Source organism: Bos grunniens, chromosome 14 (genome assembly GCF_055505025.1).
Source record: "Bos grunniens cultivar Pamir isolate PY7600 chromosome 14, Bosgru_T2T1.0, whole genome shotgun sequence".
NCBI classification, from domain to species: Eukaryota; Metazoa; Chordata; class Mammalia; order Artiodactyla; family Bovidae; genus Bos; species Bos grunniens.
The window spans coordinates 46,702,950-46,720,432 of NC_141178.1; the positions used below are offsets into that span (position 1 = coordinate 46,702,950).

General features: G+C 37.4%; 1 protein-coding gene across 1 annotated transcript in view; it reads left to right on the forward strand.

The window, feature by feature from the left end:
- Nucleotides 1-17,483, forward strand: part of TRPA1 (transient receptor potential cation channel subfamily A member 1) — a 55,816-nt gene that overhangs the window by 20,706 nt on the left and 17,627 nt on the right. Inside the window, exons 5-14 of the mRNA XM_086336564.1 lie at nucleotides 2,744-2,852; nucleotides 3,041-3,186; nucleotides 3,644-3,780; nucleotides 6,473-6,521; nucleotides 9,260-9,359; nucleotides 9,998-10,098; nucleotides 11,639-11,808; nucleotides 11,895-12,059; nucleotides 14,494-14,608; nucleotides 15,861-16,027. Of these exons, the coding sequence (XP_086192690.1) occupies nucleotides 2,744-2,852; nucleotides 3,041-3,186; nucleotides 3,644-3,780; nucleotides 6,473-6,521; nucleotides 9,260-9,359; nucleotides 9,998-10,098; nucleotides 11,639-11,808; nucleotides 11,895-12,059; nucleotides 14,494-14,608; nucleotides 15,861-16,027 (1,259 nt within the window). The remainder of the gene's footprint in view (nucleotides 1-2,743; nucleotides 2,853-3,040; nucleotides 3,187-3,643; nucleotides 3,781-6,472; nucleotides 6,522-9,259; nucleotides 9,360-9,997; nucleotides 10,099-11,638; nucleotides 11,809-11,894; nucleotides 12,060-14,493; nucleotides 14,609-15,860; nucleotides 16,028-17,483) is intronic.

The window sequence follows — 17,483 nt, forward strand, 5'->3', positions numbered from 1 at the left end:
GTGAATCATACTTGGGACTCTGAGCTTCTGAATCATCAAAGGAAAGATGAAGATTGTTATTTGCAAAATTATTGTTGGGGCCTGAAATAAAAGCCAGGAGAAACAGCCCCATATCTGTTTCCAAGATGAGAAGAAACAGCTGCCATAGGTTTCAGAAAGGGACCCTTGCATGATATAATGACTGAGCTCCTCAGCCCTAGCCCAACAAGAAGAGCCAGCCTTCTCTCCAGTGAGATTTCTCGGGATGATCCAGTCCGACTCTTCAGGTGTCTATCACCATGGCTGAGTCCTGCTCCACGGAGTGCCCCTTCTGAGTGTGGTATTAGAATTTCATCAAAGAGCTTTCTTTTAAATATTCCTCAATCACTTGTACATTATTCAGGCCAGATTTTCTATTTTTAGCACTTGATTTTCCCTCTCCACCACCTCCAGGGAGTAAATAAAATGAAATAAAATAATTTCAGACTATCTATGGGCTATTTCAAATTACAAATACCTTCTAACATATTTACTAAATATACTTGGATGAAAATATATATTCTTATAAGCTGTCATGATTGGACCAAAAAAAGAATTTAAAAAGATTTAACTTTTTTTGGTCCAATCATGACAGTTTATACTGGGAAATTCCATGGACAGAGAAGCCTGGTGGGCTAGTCCATGGGGTCACAAGAGTCGGACACAACTTAGCAACTAAACCAACAACCAGCCAACCACAATGGAAGAACCTCAAGCAAAAATCAATAAAATTAGAAATAGCAAAAGGATTTAATTGAATATTAAAGAATTTTTAAATGGCAAAAGATCAGTATGCAATCCTATCCTAAAAATTTAGAAATGATTTTTAATGGATAAATGTGCTGTGCTTAGTTGCTCAGTCGTGTCCGACTCTTTGTGACCCCATGGACTATACATAGCCAGCCAGGCTTCCCAGTCCATGGGATTCTCCAGGCAAGAGTACCATTTTCTACTCCAGGGGATCTTCCCAACCCACAGATTGAACCAGGTCTCCTGCATTGCAGGCAGTTATGCTCTTTACCATCTGAGCCACCAGGGAAGCCCAATGGATAAAAAACTAAAAGTAATTAAAGTGTTAAAATTGACTACAAAATTAAATATCTGTGAGGAAAGTATTTAGGAAAAAAAAGCATTGCTAATACTTTGTTAAAGCTCTGGAACCAGCTAATATATGCTTTTATAGATTTTATAGTTTCTTTCAAACTTGCAAAGAAGTTTCTGTTTCAGGTAATCTTCCTGTAGCACAAGAAAAGAGTGACATTGTGCAGATTAGTTTTATAAAGTAGACATAATAACTCCAAAACCTGAGAGCTCCCCCCAAAGAAAAACATAGATCAATTTCACATAGATGCAGTCTTAAAAATACTACCAATTAATTCATCAAAATAATGAAAAGTACCATGTAATACCACATTGGCCTTATCCAGGGACTGAATGGAGAGTTCAGTATTAGATTATAATCCCTTGATTGACCTGAGCTAACAAAGCATATGATTATATCGATCTGTTTATCTTTAAATGGATATAAAATTATCTGTATTTTCACAGATTTATAAGAAAAAGACAGTGCTCCATAGAAAACTGGCAAGGGGCACATAAAGTTTATTTAATTTCTCTAGTAATCAAAGAGGAAGATATTAAAACAATGAGTTTTTTTTTAAATCTCTTAAATTGAAAGGACAAAAATTCCTTATTGATTGAAAATGTAATGAGTGTTAGAAAATGTAATGAGTTGGGGAATTTCATTCACTGTTGGCACAAATGTATTTTGACTCATCAATACCAATTCTTGGAATACATCTCAGGGAGATAATTAAAGATATCATTGATATTAACATCAGTGTTATGTATAGCAGAGAAAACTGAGAAAAAGTTGAAATTCAGTAATAGGGATTCATTGTATGAAGTTTTATGTACCCCCAAATGGAATATGTATTTAATAAAATCATGTAATTTAAGAATATTAAATAAAATACTTTTTAAAATGATGTGATCACATAGTATACATGTAAATATTACTTATGCAAAGAAGACAAAATATTGTCTTCTAAAATGTAAAACAACAGTGTCCCTAGAAAGCAAGATGATACATGTATTTGCTTCTTCACACTTTTTTACTTTTTCAAAATCTCTCATTTTGTGGTAAGAGGTACTTAAAACTGAAATCCAATGTTCTATAGAAAATGGTGATTGAGAATGGTTGACTTAGAGGTGAAGGTAATATACCATTCTGTTCATTTTAACAACTTTTTAGTAGAGAACATTCATTAGTGAAAATGTCTGATTTTCATGATTTTATACAAGTGCTGGTCTAATCATTTATTAATTGCACAAATGACAGGAAAATGATCTGGGAAATATTATCACTTTATTTGTATAAGGAAATGAGAATGGGTATAGGAGCAATCATGATAATGTTTTTAAAAATCTCTTTAATTTCACTAAAAAATGTGTTGACTTTGGTGGAAGATCAAGTTGAAATTTTTGTGTCTATGTTGTTACTTTGTCATTAGAAAATTTAAAGTGTCTCTAGTTCAGAATGTTAGCCTAGTTCCAAAATTACCTTTTTGTCCAGATTTCATACCATAAAAAGCTTTTCTATGTAACTAATTTTACATAGGCACAGAGTAGCGAAAAGTTATGGGAGAGGCATATAAATACTTGTCCGTCCTTGTGACGGGTTTATCTTTGTCATTTACTTCTTTTGTTCTTTCTTTTGTTCCAGTTAAATAAAGGGGCTAAGCCATGTAAATCAAACAAATGGGGATGCTTCCCTATTCACCAGGCAGCATTTTCGGGTGCCAAAAAATGCATGGAAATAATATTAAAGTTTGGTGAGTAGAAGCTTTCCTCCATTATATACTATAAAGAAGCCTATTTTGGTGGATGCTATTGAGAAATATTTAATATGATTTATACCTGGGCTTTTATGTAAGTCTAAAAGTCGTTTCTTCTTTTTTTTAAAAAATACCTTTTATTTATTTATAGTATTTATTCTCTTGAATTTTATTTCCTCCTAAAGGTGAGGAACATGGGTATAGCAGACTGTCTCACATTAACTTTGTGAACAGTGGGAAAGCCAGCCCTCTCCACATGGCAGTTCAAAGTGGGGACTTGGACATGATTAAAATGTGCCTGGACAATGGTGCGCAGCTGGACCTGCTGGAGGTAACTGTTCAGATTCCTCCTGTAGAATTGTTCATGTTCTATTTGCCAAAGTGCCCTACAGCTCTTTCACAGTTAATTTGGATAGATGTTACTTCCTGTTATTCATGCAAAAGCAGAACAAGAGATTCTCTCAAATTTTAGTCTATCTAAACAATTTTGAAAGCTACCAAAGACAATTGCAAACACAGATACAGATATAGTAGAGATAAAGACACTGATGATAGAAGCTAAGTACAGTCAGAGCTGTCAAGAACTGTCACCTTGCAAGGAAATAAAGTTGCTAGCTATGACTTTTATATTGAGGCTTCTCAGTAGGTGAAACTGGTTACTCTTTGCCATCTTAAATTCCATACTCCTTGATTTTGTTGGACTAGGAAGAAAAAAACAACTGAATTTAGGTTTGATCCTTAAATTGGGACAGAATATTGATTGATGCTGATATCAAAACTCTTTACAGAAAGGGAAGTGCACAGCCCTTCATTTTGCTGCCACCCAGGGAGCCACTGAGATTGTTAAGCTGATGGTATCTTCCTATTCTGGCAACAGCGATATTGTTAATGAGGTGGATGGAAATCATGAGACACTGCTTCACAGGCAAGTTTCCCTCCTATCATTCTGAGTACAGATTTTTCGTCTTCATGCGTTTAATTAAGAAGACAAGACAAAGTTACTGCTTATGGTAGCAGAGACTCCATAGTTCAAAAGAAAAGAGCAGAGATAACAAAGATCCTGTGGTTCAACTGCAATCTCTATGTTCCTCTGGAATCAAAAATACAAAGTTGAACAGATTTTCATAGGATAAACTCTCCAGTGGAATATTCTGGATCAGTTCTTTGTCCAGTGACTATAGGCTCGATTCACTTCCTATATGCTCAGGAGGTCAACATACATGGCTTTTCAAAACCTTTCTAACCTGTTTCAGGTCCTTACATGTGTGTTATCTTCATTCTCAGGGGGGATAATGGAACAGATACATATGAGTGGTCCACTTTTCCCACCCGATTTCCCTTTCCACGTGGTCCCACAATTACATGTAAAAGTTCTCAAAACATATATGTACTTAGTCTTAAGGAATGATAGCCAAGCTCCAAAGAAGATAAATACTTCTGTTGAGTTTAACAGAAATACACATCAGATAAAAGCATCTGAAATTATAGGCTTACTAGCTGCTAAGACAGGAAACAGGCAGTGTAGACTGAGTGTTCAGTTCCTTGAGAAGACAAAAACTGGCTGTTCCCTATGTGAGTTAAAGAAATGGCTGGGAAGGGGCTTTGCTGTCTCTCTGTCTCTATCTCTTACCATCTCTGTCTCTGTCTATCTGTCTGTCTGTCTCTCTCTATCACACACACACACAACACTCATGGAGGCAGAGCTAGAAGCTTGGAATGGCAGAAGAAGAACTGAGATAGTCTCAATAAGTAACTGAACCAAGAAATCTACACTATCCCACAGTGAAAAAGAAACTCTAGCTACCAATATAAGATCTGGTTCTAAACTGGGGAGATGGAGGCGTGAGTGTACACATTAGCAAAACCACTAGCCATAATAGGCTACACATGAACAGAAGGAACTCCAAGGAACTTCCATGCAGGATGAGTTTGCAAACTAAAATTTCATAGCATAAAGGAAATTCATGAGATTATGACAATCAAATCGACAAAAGGCTAATTTACTTCCAAAGGAAAAGAAATAACAGGGCAACTTATAAATAATTTCATAATAAAGGTATTAAAACTTTCAGAAATTTAAAAGAAGGAATGGTCAGTTATGTAAAGTAAATGTATTAAGAGAAGGCATTATGGAAAACAAATTGGCATTTATGAATCAAAGATTGATGATGTGAAAAAGATGCAGTTGGAAACCCTAGACAGGAAAAAAAAACCAAATATTGAAATAAAACAAAAACTCAGTAGACGGATTAACCTCTAGACCAGATATTTTTCAAACTACTACACGTTAGAATCCTGTGAGGAATTTATAAAATCCCAACATTAATTCATACTCAGATTACATCAGAATTGCTAATGACTCTCAGGAATTTTTAAAAACCCTTTGTGATGCCAATGTTTAGCCAATTCAGAAACCTAGTGATCTGAGTTTAGTTAAAATGTGTACATTTACCCTAGAGCTTTAATATACAAATATGCACAAGAAGGAGTTATTTTAGGATAACAGACCCATCTACCTGACCAAAAAATATACTTAGCCTGGTGACTAGCTGGACGCTTTCAACTTGAGTTGGCTGAAGATTTCTTGGACTGGTTCAGTCCAATTCTGATGAACCTAATGCTGATCTATGATCCTGGAATGTCCTTTTAATAGCCAGTGACATTGGAGTTCATCTTGAGCTTCAAAGGAAAGTTTGTTCCTTGGTCTACAGCTTCTTTTGCTACTGTAGTGCAAAGACCTCAGTGGTGTGCAGGCCACACTTGGAGCACCAGAGCTCTAGACTGAGAAGATACAGAACAAATCGAATGGGGTCTTAAATTAACATTATTTGACTCTTAAAATTACTCAATATATCTAATAACATTTAGAATGTAACCTCTTGTGAATTTTGAATGAAAATTGGCAAGCTGATACTAAGACTTATACACAGAACGTTAAGAATAGAGGAGATGATCTTGAGTAGGAACAAAGAAATAAGATTTGCATTAGGAAACAGACTTTTAAATCATTGGTATTAACATTTGTTATGGTGATGCTTTAATATAGATTAAAAATCTGTATTTGATGTATTAATTAACATTATCCTTATGGCTGCTTGTGAGATGACACCAAGTGACTTCAATTACATCCATTGGGTTTTTTTTGGCTTCCTAAAACTTTAGGAACGCTAACACTGCCTTGTTAACTTTTGCCAACAAAGGGGCATTGTGAACCCTGCAGGTATATCTTAGCTGTACCTTGTATGCAATTGTTGCTATTTCTCATGGTCACAGTGGTAATAGCCAGTTTTTTGGCCTTTATTTTAAACTCTTAGGACAGATTTTACTCTTCACTTCAGAACATGTTCATGATGGTTTTTTACAAGGAGAAAATAGGTTTGCAGAAAGATGAGGAAGAAAATCTTGTGATGTATTTTATCTTTCTCTATTACTCCTACTTGAAAAGTTACCCTAATCAGAATCCAATTGTAGATTTTGAAAGGTTATTAACTCTCTAGCCTTTTATCATGTTATTCAATGATCCTTTAAACTCACTTTCTGAATATATTGAATAGTAGCTTTATTGTGTATATTTATATCAATAGTTCCTTAATATGCTTATAATTCTCTTTTTGCAGAGCCTCATTATTTGATCACCATGAACTAGCTGACTACTTAATTTCAGTGGTAACTATTTCTTTGACAGATTTATTTTTTATTACTATTTACAGTTGAAAAATCATATAATTACATACCATGGATCTTCAAAATTCAATCAAACTTTTCAAATTGGGGTATACTTGCTTCACAATATTGTGTTAGTTTCTGCTGTACGATTAAGTGAATCAGCTACGAGTATACACACATCCTCCTCCTCTAGGATCCCATTCCCCCATCCCATCCATCTAGGTCACCACAGAGCACCAAGCTGAGGTTCCTGTGCTGTTTTACACATGGTAGTATATATGTCTATCCCATTCTCCCAGTTCATCCACCCTTTCCTACCCCTGTGTCCAGACATCTGTTCTCTACATCTTCATTCCTGCCTGCAAATAGGTTCATCTGTACCATTGCTCTATAATCCACACACATGCATTAATATACAATAGTTGTTTTTCTCTTTGATTTCTTGCCTACAAGCAAAAGAGTTTACAAAAAGATGATTGATACATTTGCAAAACATTTTGAAAATTTTTTCTATGTCTTTAATTTTGTATCTCTGAGATGAGGGATGTACACTAAGCTTACTGTGATAATCACTACATGATATCTGTAAGTCCAATTATTATGCCACACACCTTAAACTTATTCAGTGCTATATGTCAGTTATGAAAATGAAGGTTTTAGTCACTCAGTCGTGTCCAACTCTCTGTGACCCCGTAAGCCCACCAGTCTCCTCTGTCCATGGAATTTTCCAGGCAAGAATACTAGAGTGGGTTGCCATTCTCTTTTCCAGGAGATATTCCCGACCCAGGGGTCAAACCTGGGCCTCCTGCATTGCAGGAAAATTCTTTACTGTCTGAACCACCTTGGAAGAACTGATGCTAAAGCTGAAGCTCCAATACTTGGCCACCTTATGTGAAGAGCCAACTCATTGGAAAAGACCCTGATGCTGGGAAAGATTGAAGGCAAAAGGAGAAGAGGGTGGTGGAGGATGAAATGGTTAGATAGCATCATTGATTCAATGGACATGAATTTGAGCAAGCTCTGGGAAATAGTGGAGAACAGAGTAGCCTGGAGTGCTGCAGTCCATGGGGTCACCAAGAGTTGGCCATGACTTAGCGACTGAACAACAACATGTCAATTATATTTCAATAAAACTAGAAGAAAAAAAAGATACTTGATACATTCACAAATAGGGTATATTGTATATGAATGCATAATGGCCAAACCTCATTGCCAGGAAGCTAGAAGTACCAGAGTGTACTTTTGATGCCCATATCAATGCATTTTTTGTGGGGAGTTGATAGGTTCATGGCAAGGAATGCTCTCCTGTGACCCAGTCCTGGGCAAGGGTCAGGCTTGTTGACTCTGTCAACCCCTCTTCAGTACAAGTGGCTTGCAGGTGGAGGCGGGACAGAAAGCAAGTGTGCCCTTCACCTTCCATTATAATCTTCTACCCCTGCTGCCTCCGTGCCAGCTTTCAAACAATGAAAACATGAAGAACTAAAAATACTGTCCAAGGTTTGTTACAAGTGAAAGCACAAGACCTTTTTCACTCAGTCAGCTTTTGGGTTCAATTTTAGTAAGCCCTTTCTACAGATGAGTCTATGATGTATTTATTTAAGCCCCATCATATCAGTAATGAATGGAGTCTGGCTTGGAGTATTTAACCTGTGCTTGTTGTCAATAGCAACTATTGAAATTGTGGTATTTACATAGGAGAATCCCTGGAAGACTCATTATAGCCCAGAGTTTTGTTATTCACAGTTTCCTGCAAATATAGCCCTCTCTTCTGTAAGAGGATGTCAGGACCTCTCTGATCACTATCAGGCTGCCCTTGTCATCTGTATTCAGTGGGTCCCAAAAGAACAGGATCCTAGCCCCAGTCGGAGTTTAAGCTATTTTTATTACCCTGTGCAAAAGATAGAATTCTTTCCATGAACTTTTAAAAAGTTTTTGTTTCTTGTCATATCAAATATTATAACCATAATATGTAATGGTAAATACCAACTTATTCCCTTGAAATATATATATATATGAGATGTGATTTCTTAAATGCAAACATTTTTTAACATTTGACTAAAATTTTACTTTAGGATTTGAATGATTACAATTCAGTTATTTCAGTTCATCTGTTTCAGATGAAGTAGAGTTTTTAAAAAGAGAACAGTTGTTTTTTCATGAGTTATAATTAACATGTACTATTATGTGAATTTCAGGTGTAGAGCATGATTCAGTATTTGTATACAATGAAAAGTGACCACCACAGCAAGTCCAGCTACCATCTGTCACCATGAAAGTTACAAAAATTTTTTTTCCTTATGATGAGAGCTCCCAGGATCCACTATCTTGGCGATAGAAGTGAATGATTTCTTGTGAATGCTTTTAAAATGACAAATGAAATAAACTTAGATTTTTTTTAACCACAGATATTTAACAATCTTCTCTTACAGTGGGAACTAAACTAGTGATATAGGTCAACATTTTATGATTTTGGCAGGAAGATAGATCTACTGCCAGATGTCAGTCAAAAGATTAACATGTGAGAAAGACTTCAGTTGTTGAAGTTAGAGAATAATGCCTTGATTTTCTCTATGATTCATGCAACACGAATTACGGGGAAATGTCAAGCAGTCATGTGCGTGAGTGCTAGCTGTATTTTGGACATTCTGTCCCAATGAATGAACACTAAGTTACAGACTGTAGTGTGAGCTGTTTTGTCTGTTCATAGGCTCTTTGTTGAATGACTTGTTTTATTTTAGGGAGCAGATATTGATATCACCGATTCTGAAGGACGGTCTCCACTTCTATTAGCAACTGCTTCTGCATCCTGGAATACTGTAAATTTGCTCCTCTCTAAAGGTACTAAGAGGGGCTGAACCAGGCCTTTAGAACTGCTACTTGGTTGGTTAAACACTCAGTGTCCATTTACTGTGTGCCAGGCTGTGGGCCAGGTGCTGTGAACACAAATGGGATACTTCCCATATCTAGAATAATTCTCAGCCCAGTAGGGCATAATACTTGGAAAGATAACTTCAGAACAAGAATTGATAACCTTTGTAAGGGGATGACTACATCCCAGGCATGTCACTAAACACTTTATCTGCATCCTCTCAGTGAACCAATCCACCTGATGTAGGTGCTATAACTGTTCCTATTTTAGATACTAACCCAGTCTGATAATGAAGAAAAGAGATACCTTCACCTCTTCTCCCTTGATCTCTAATCTCTCTATAATTCTATTTTATGTGTTAAAAGATGAGACCTCATATATTAAATAATGTAATAAATCACACATTCTCTACCCCTTGTACACACACATGCACACTGCAAGATAAACACATTTTAAACCATGTTTAGTTTTCTTACCTAAATAAAGTTCTCTAACTTAAACACTGGCAAAGTTTTAAGTCAGTCTTTTATTTTCTTACATTGAAAATCCACCATAGGCTATGCTTTAAATAAATGAGTAGGAGTTATATTTATATTGTGCTTTTTAGGTGCCCGTGTGGACATAAAAGATAATCTTGGACGTAATTTTTTGCATTTGACTGTTCAACAGCCTTATGGATTAAAAAATTTGCATCCTGAGTTTTTGCAGGTAATACATATGTGTGGATTTCCATAAAATGAGTTGGGTTCAATAGAGGGTAAAGTGATTTCATTTATTATGATTTTTATTCCTTTGAAGGCTGAGTCTGGAATTTAAATTTTATTTTTAAAGAAAGATGTCATATTTGAATATTTACAACATAGTAGAAGGCAATGGCAGCCCACTCCAGTACTCTTGCCTGGAAAATCCCATGGACGGAGGAGCCTGGTGGGCTGCAGTCCATGGGGTCGCTAAGAGTTGGGCACGACTGAGCGACTTCACTTTCACTTTTCACTTTCATGCATTGGAGAAGGAAATGGCAACCCACTCCAGTGTTCTTGCCTGGAGAATCCCAGGGACAGCGGAGGCTGGTGGGCCGCCGTCTATGGGGTTGCACAAAGTTGGACACGACTGAAGCGACTTAGCAGCAGCAGCAGCAGCAGTGATGATTATGATAATGATAATAATAAACTACATTGGGACTGTTTTCTAAGTTATGGAGAGTTTCCATATATCCTCATCTATAACAGAATGCCTTTCCTTCACTCTTGGACCATTATGAATTGTGTATCAACTGAGAAGTCAAGTACATGAGTGAATTAGCAGCACTTCCTAATCAATGAAGAAAAACTACTCAGCATGCTTGTTGACAAATTGAAAACATTATCTCTATATTTATATTCACCAACTAATACTTACGGAGTAACTATTAGGTACATTTGAAGTGCATCATACTTTTTTAATAAATAGATTTTAATATAGTCTGTGTCTTAAAGAGTCAAATATATTTGAATATCTAAAATATAAAATGTTTATGGATTGATTTAAGCTGCTCATTTGCCATTTGATTTTTATTTAAAAGATGAAGTGATGTTAATTTCATTTAATTTTATTCATTTTTTTAAAGTGACACTAATTTAACAGTTTTGCTAATTTTGACTAACAGAGCACATTAATATTAAGCTGTTAAGTATTATTGGGCCGGGCATGGGGGGTGAAATGAAGGGAGAGATGAGAAGGTTGGTTTATGGTCAAATACAATTTGGAAAATGCTGGGTTTAAAATATTAAATACATTTCCTATTCTTAGGATTTCTCAGTGCCTTTAATACAGTAATACACATTATAGGGAGACAGAGCACACATCTTCATCTGCATTTATTTTACTCTAGTATCCTTGTGTGTGTTTTTAGTTGTTCAGTTGTGTCCGACTCTTTGCAACCCCATGGACTGTAGCCTGCCAGACTCCTCTGTCCATGGGATTTCCCAGGCAAGAATACTGGAGTGGGTTGCCATTTCCTTCTCCAGGGGATCTTCCCGACCCAGGGATCGAACTCACATATCTTGCATCTCCTGCATTGGCAGGCAGGTTCTTTACCCCTAGCATCACCTGGGAAGTCCCTAGTATATAACCCTTAAGAGGTTATTTATACTTTCCACTCAGGTGTATATATTGGTCCTTGTTAGAAAATACTATCCTATAAAATAGGTTGAAAAACTCTGTTAGCATCATCACGGAGTTATATTCAGAATATCCATCTTTCCCATAGATGCAACATATAAAAGAGCTGGTGATGGACGAGGACAATGATGGGTGCACCCCTCTGCACTATGCATGTCGACAGGGGGTCCCTGTCTCTGTAAACAACCTCCTCAACTTTAATGTGTCCATTCATTCCAAAAGCAAAGATAAGAAATCACCCCTGCATTTTGCAGCCAGGTAAGGGTCACTTTAAGCGACATACAAGCATGTCCTCTTTCTGTTAAATATTTGCTTTGAAAATATCAAACTTTTTTTCTTTCAAGTTATGGGCGTATTAATACCTGTCAGAGGCTCCTGCAAGACATAAGTGACACAAGGCTTTTGAATGAAGGTGACCTGCACGGAATGACTCCTCTCCACCTGGCTGCAAAGAATGGGCATGATAAAGTTGTTCAGCTACTTCTGAAAAAGGGCGCATTATTTCTCAGGTGAGGATATAAGATTGCAATATTTACATCTTCTTTGTAACTGGCTAGACATTGTCAGGCTTTTTTTATATTTTATTTTTGATTATAATATCTCCCTTTCAATCACACTAAGTACTTTTACCCATTTCACTTAATCCTCAAAACATAACATGCTTTATTAAATATTGAAAGGGAAGTCAGTATTATTTCCAACTGAAAACACTGAGGTTCATAGAGCTGAAGGCCTTGTTCAGAGTCACAGAATAAGTGGCTTTGTGTAATTTCCAGAATCTTTGAGATATCCCTTCTCCTATATACCTTCATCATGCTATCAGCTGTTTTAGCAGATACAAGGCAGTGTGTTTTTACAGACACACACACACATGCTATACAAATCAAAGACTCTACATCTCATTCAGTATGATGACTGATGGACATGAAGAACTTCCTTTAAGCTGCAACATGAGACATAAAAATTTCCTGAATTTCACTACAAAAGAAATCTAACACATGAAACAAAACCAAGTTAAAATGTGCTGTGCTTAGTTGCTCAGTTATGTCTGACTCCTTGTGACCCCATGGGCTGTAGACCGCCAGGCTCCTCTGTCCATGGGGATTCTCCAGGCAAGAGTACTGGAGTGGGTTGCCATGCCCTCCTCCAGGGGATCATCCCAACTCAGGGATTGAACCCAGGTCTCTTGCATTGCAGGTGGACTCTTTACTGTCTGAGCCACTGGAAGCCCAAGTTAAAATAATTAAGTACAATAAAAAGTGGCATCATTAAATGACATCTTTGTAAAAATAAAAGGAAAACCCAGAAGCGTTTCATAGATGTATGATGGGCTAATTTCTAATTGCACCAACATGGTAGCAGAGAGTTTATTAGGCTAATGTTAAAAAACACATCTCTTTATCAGAGTACCAACCCCAGCACAGCAATGATGCAGCCGTGAAATGAATGTTCTGCTTAGCTCCTTCCTGCTTCCAAATGAACACCAGGCAACAGACTTGCAAAGGGGACCCTAGGTGAACCCAGAAGACAAGAGCTCTTGCATAACTATGTCATAACTGTAATAGCGAGGTGTCTCTTGCACCTAATACGGTTACTCACTGGCCCTGAAATTAAATTGTATCAGTATCTCACACATTTTTTTCTATGTCTAATTTGGAAAAAAGGCAAGTGTTCACTGTATTCATATCTTGAATTTCTAAGAGAAAAGACAGACATTTTCCTAAAGGATCAAGTAAGAATTTTTGAGAGTATGAGAGGAACAATCTCTTTAGACCTGAACTTTTAGAAAAAAATAAGTGGCAATAAGCTAAGCATCTTCTATCCATGTTTTGTATAATGATATTATTATTATAATGATCATCATTATTATTATTAGCCATGAATGGTAACCACAAGGACTAATAACACCATCATGGAAAATTTTTGATACAATATTCAGTGAAAGAATAAAGCAATATTGAAAATAGTGTGTATAAGTACATTACAGCCTTAAAGAAAATATGTATGACACAGACATGCTAACTCCAGTTTCACTCACCCGAAGTGTTTGATAATGTGTTTATAGACTTTATTTATTTTCTTTTATAATTTTATTGAGATTATAATTGACAGTGTGTAAGCTTAAGGGGTAAAACACATGTATCATGAAAGGGTTACCACAGTAAGTTCAGCGAACACCCTTAATCTCATACAGATACCAAAAAATGGAAAAAGAAAAAAAAAAGAAAAAAATTTTTCTTTGTGATCAGAACTCTTAGGGTTTACTCTGTTAATGTTCATTTATAACATACAGCAGTTTTAATTATATTTATTCATGTCATACACCACATCCCTAGTATTTATCTTATAACTGAGAGTTTGCAACTTTTACCCATGGATTGCAGCCCACCAGGCTCTACTGTCCATGGAAATCTCCAGGCAAGAATACTGGAGTGTGTAGCCATTACCTTCTCCAAAGGATCTTTCTGACCCAGGGATCGAACCTGGGTCTCCTGAATTGCAGGCAGATTCTTAATCATCTGAGCCACCAGGGAGGCCCTCATCCACTTAAGCTTGAAATTAACTCATGTTTAATTAACCAGGCAATACATATTTGGGCTTCCCAGGTGGCTCAGATGCTAAAGAATCCACCTGCCAATGCAGGAGATGTGGGTTTGATCCTTGAGTTGGGAAGATCCCCTGGAAAAGGAAATGGCAATTCACTCCAGTATTCTTGCCTGAAAAATCCCGTGGACAGAAGAGCCTGGTGGGCTCCAGTCCATGGGGTTGCAGAGTCTGACACAACTTAGCAACACAATAACAACAATACATAATTACTTGCTAGAACTCAAATATCTCAGGTATGGTTTGTTTTCTCTGATCATCAGACCCACTTTCAATTGGGAGGTGTCCTTCCCCTTTTCATCTGTAAGGTAAATGCACACGTTTTCTCTTCTTTAACAGTGACCACAATGGCTGGACTGCTTTGCATCATGCTTCCTTGGGCGGGTATACTCAGACCATGAAGGTTATTCTTGACACTAACTTGAAATGCACAGATCGGCTAGATGAAGAAGGGGTATGTACTGTGTTCCTCATACCTACCCCAAATCTTGGCATAGAGGAACCTTCCAACATTGCCAGAAACCTTCTTTTCCCTTCTTGGGTTCCTATATTGGGAACCTATATTGGGTTCCTCACTAACAGTCTGCATAATAAGGGATAGTTAGGGAGTCTGGAATGGACATGTATACTTGGAGTACAGCTGATGAACAGCTGTACTTTTATTTTGGAGTACAGCTGATGAACAATGTTGTGATGGCTTCAAGTGGAGAGCAAAGGGACTCAGCCATACATATCCATGTATTCATTCTCTCCCAAACTCCCCTGCCATCCAGGCTGTCACATAACACTGAGCAGAGTTTCCTGGTAGGTCCTTGTTAGGTCCTTGTTAGTTATCCATTTTAAAGATAGCAGTGTGTACATGTCCATCCCAGACTCCCTAACTATCCCTTATTATGCAGACTGTTAGTGAGGAAAGAGTCAAAGGGGAACAGAATAAGGAGACAGCCCCAAGGGGTGGATGTATGTTGAGGACAGCTGGTGAGTCTCTCAGAGGCCTGTTACAGGCCCACGTGAATTGATGATAAAATTTTCACCCAAGGGAAATGAAGAGAACAGGGGTAAGTTTTCCCTAAAACTAAGCATATTTGATTTGAAAGACTGTCCTTCAGTCCACTATAATGTCCTTCATTTTTTTTTGGAGAATGAGTATTGAAATGTACGTTCTTTCACGAAATGACAGAGCCTAGAGGGCTATCATTGCTTTTTAAAATGCCTTTTTGTGGCAAAACTAGAGACTGGCAACCTTTTATCAACCTGTGATTTTTTAAAAATTTACTTTATTTTTGGCTGTGCTAGACCTTTGAAAGAGCATGGATTTTTCCCTCTAGCTGCGGCAAGCGGGGGCTACTCTGCAGTTGTGGTGCACAGGTTTCTTCTCCTTGTGGTGGCTTCTCTTGTGGAGCACAGGCTCTAGGTGCGTGGTTTCCGTAGTGGTGGCACAGGCTCAGCAGTTGCGATGCAGGACCTTTGTTGCTCCATGGCACGTAGGATTTTCCCCTATCAGGCATCAAACCCAGGTCTCCTGCATTGGCAGGTAGATTCCTTACCGCTGAGCCACTGCGGGAGCCCCAAATTTTAACTCTTTGTCATTAAATAGTTTTGTTAATAATATCTTAAGCAATTCAACAGTGAAACAAAGCTGTAAAATAGCCAAAGGATGAGTAGCCTTTGTCACTGGATTGTCCGGGTTCTGTTTTCTCTGAAAGAACACCGCGCTTCACTTTGCGGCGAGGGAGGGCCATGCCAAAGCCGTCTCCCTGCTCCTGAGCTACGATGCTGATGTGGTCCTGAACAAGCAGCAGGCCTCCTTCCTGCACGTTGCAATCCACAATAAGAGAAAGGAGGTGGTCCTCACGACCATCAGGAGCAAAAGGTACGCTGCCGTCCTGCCCTCAAGTGTCTAGTGTCCTCCGGCACTGGGGATAATCCGAGAGGAAGCAGGAGGAGAAAAAGAATCAAAGTTTCAGCTGTCGATCACCATTTTTATTTATTTTTCCTTTTTTTTAATTGAGGTTTAGTTGATGTGCAATATATTATGTAAGTTCCAGGTGTATAACACAGTGATTCACAATTTTTAAAGGTTATATTCCATTTATAGTTTTCTAAAATATTGCCTATAATCCATGTTGTACATTATATCCTTGTGGCTTATTTGTTGGATACATAGTAGTTTGTACCTCCAATCCCCTGCTCTTATTTTGTTTTTCCCCTCTTCCTTCTCCCTCCTGGTAACCACTGGTTTATTCTCTATATCCACGAGTCTCTCTTTTTTTAAATATTCACTAATTTGTTTTATTTTTAGTTCACATATAAGTGATACCATAAAGCATTTGTGTTTCTGACTTATTTCTCTTACCATAATAGCCTCCCAAGTCCATATGTGTTGTTATAAATGGCAACATTTCATTCTTTCTTACAGCTGAGTAATATTCCATTACATCTATCTATCTATATGTATATATATACACACACGCACATATATATACCACATCTTTATCCATTCATCTGTTGATGGACACAGGTTGCTTCCATACCTTGGCAACTGTAAATAATGCTGCTTTGAACACGGTGGTACATGTATATTTTTGAGTTAGTGTTTTTATTTTTCCTTAGGATTATATATCCTGTATACCTATATACCCAGGAGTGGACTTACTTCATCATATGGTAGTTCTAGTTTTAGCTTTCTGAAGCACCCCCATAGTGACTGTACCAATTAACATTCCTACCAACAATGTATGAGGGTTCCCTCTTCTCCACATCCTCGCCACCATTTGTTATATGTGTTCTTGTTGACAATAGCCATTCTGACAGGTATGAGGTGATATTTCACTGTAGTTTGAATTTGCATTTCTCTGATGATTAGCAGCATCTTTCCATGTGCCCGGTGGCTATCTATTTGTCTTCTTTGGGAAAATGTCTATAGAGGTCTTCTGTCCATTTTTAAAAATCAGGTTGTTTGTTTTTTGATGTTGAATTATATGAGCTGCATCATATCATTTGAAAATCTTTTCTTCCATTCAGTAGGTTGTCTTTTTGTCAATGATGTCCTTTGCTGTGAAAACACTTTTAAGTTTCATTAGGTCCTATTTATTTTTGCTTTTATTTCCCTTGCCTTAGAGACAGATGCAAAAGTCAACATTTTAAAATGTCAGTTGTTTCCCTAAAGTTTTTAATGAACTCTTTGAGTGACCACAGACACCCAAAGAGTTGCTTAAACTCTCTGGTCTTCAGTTTCCATTTCTAAGTGATGGGAGCACAGACCCACTTCACAGCACTCTTGTGAGGCTCCCAGGGGTCAGGTGTCTGTAGTCTGTGGCACCATGGTC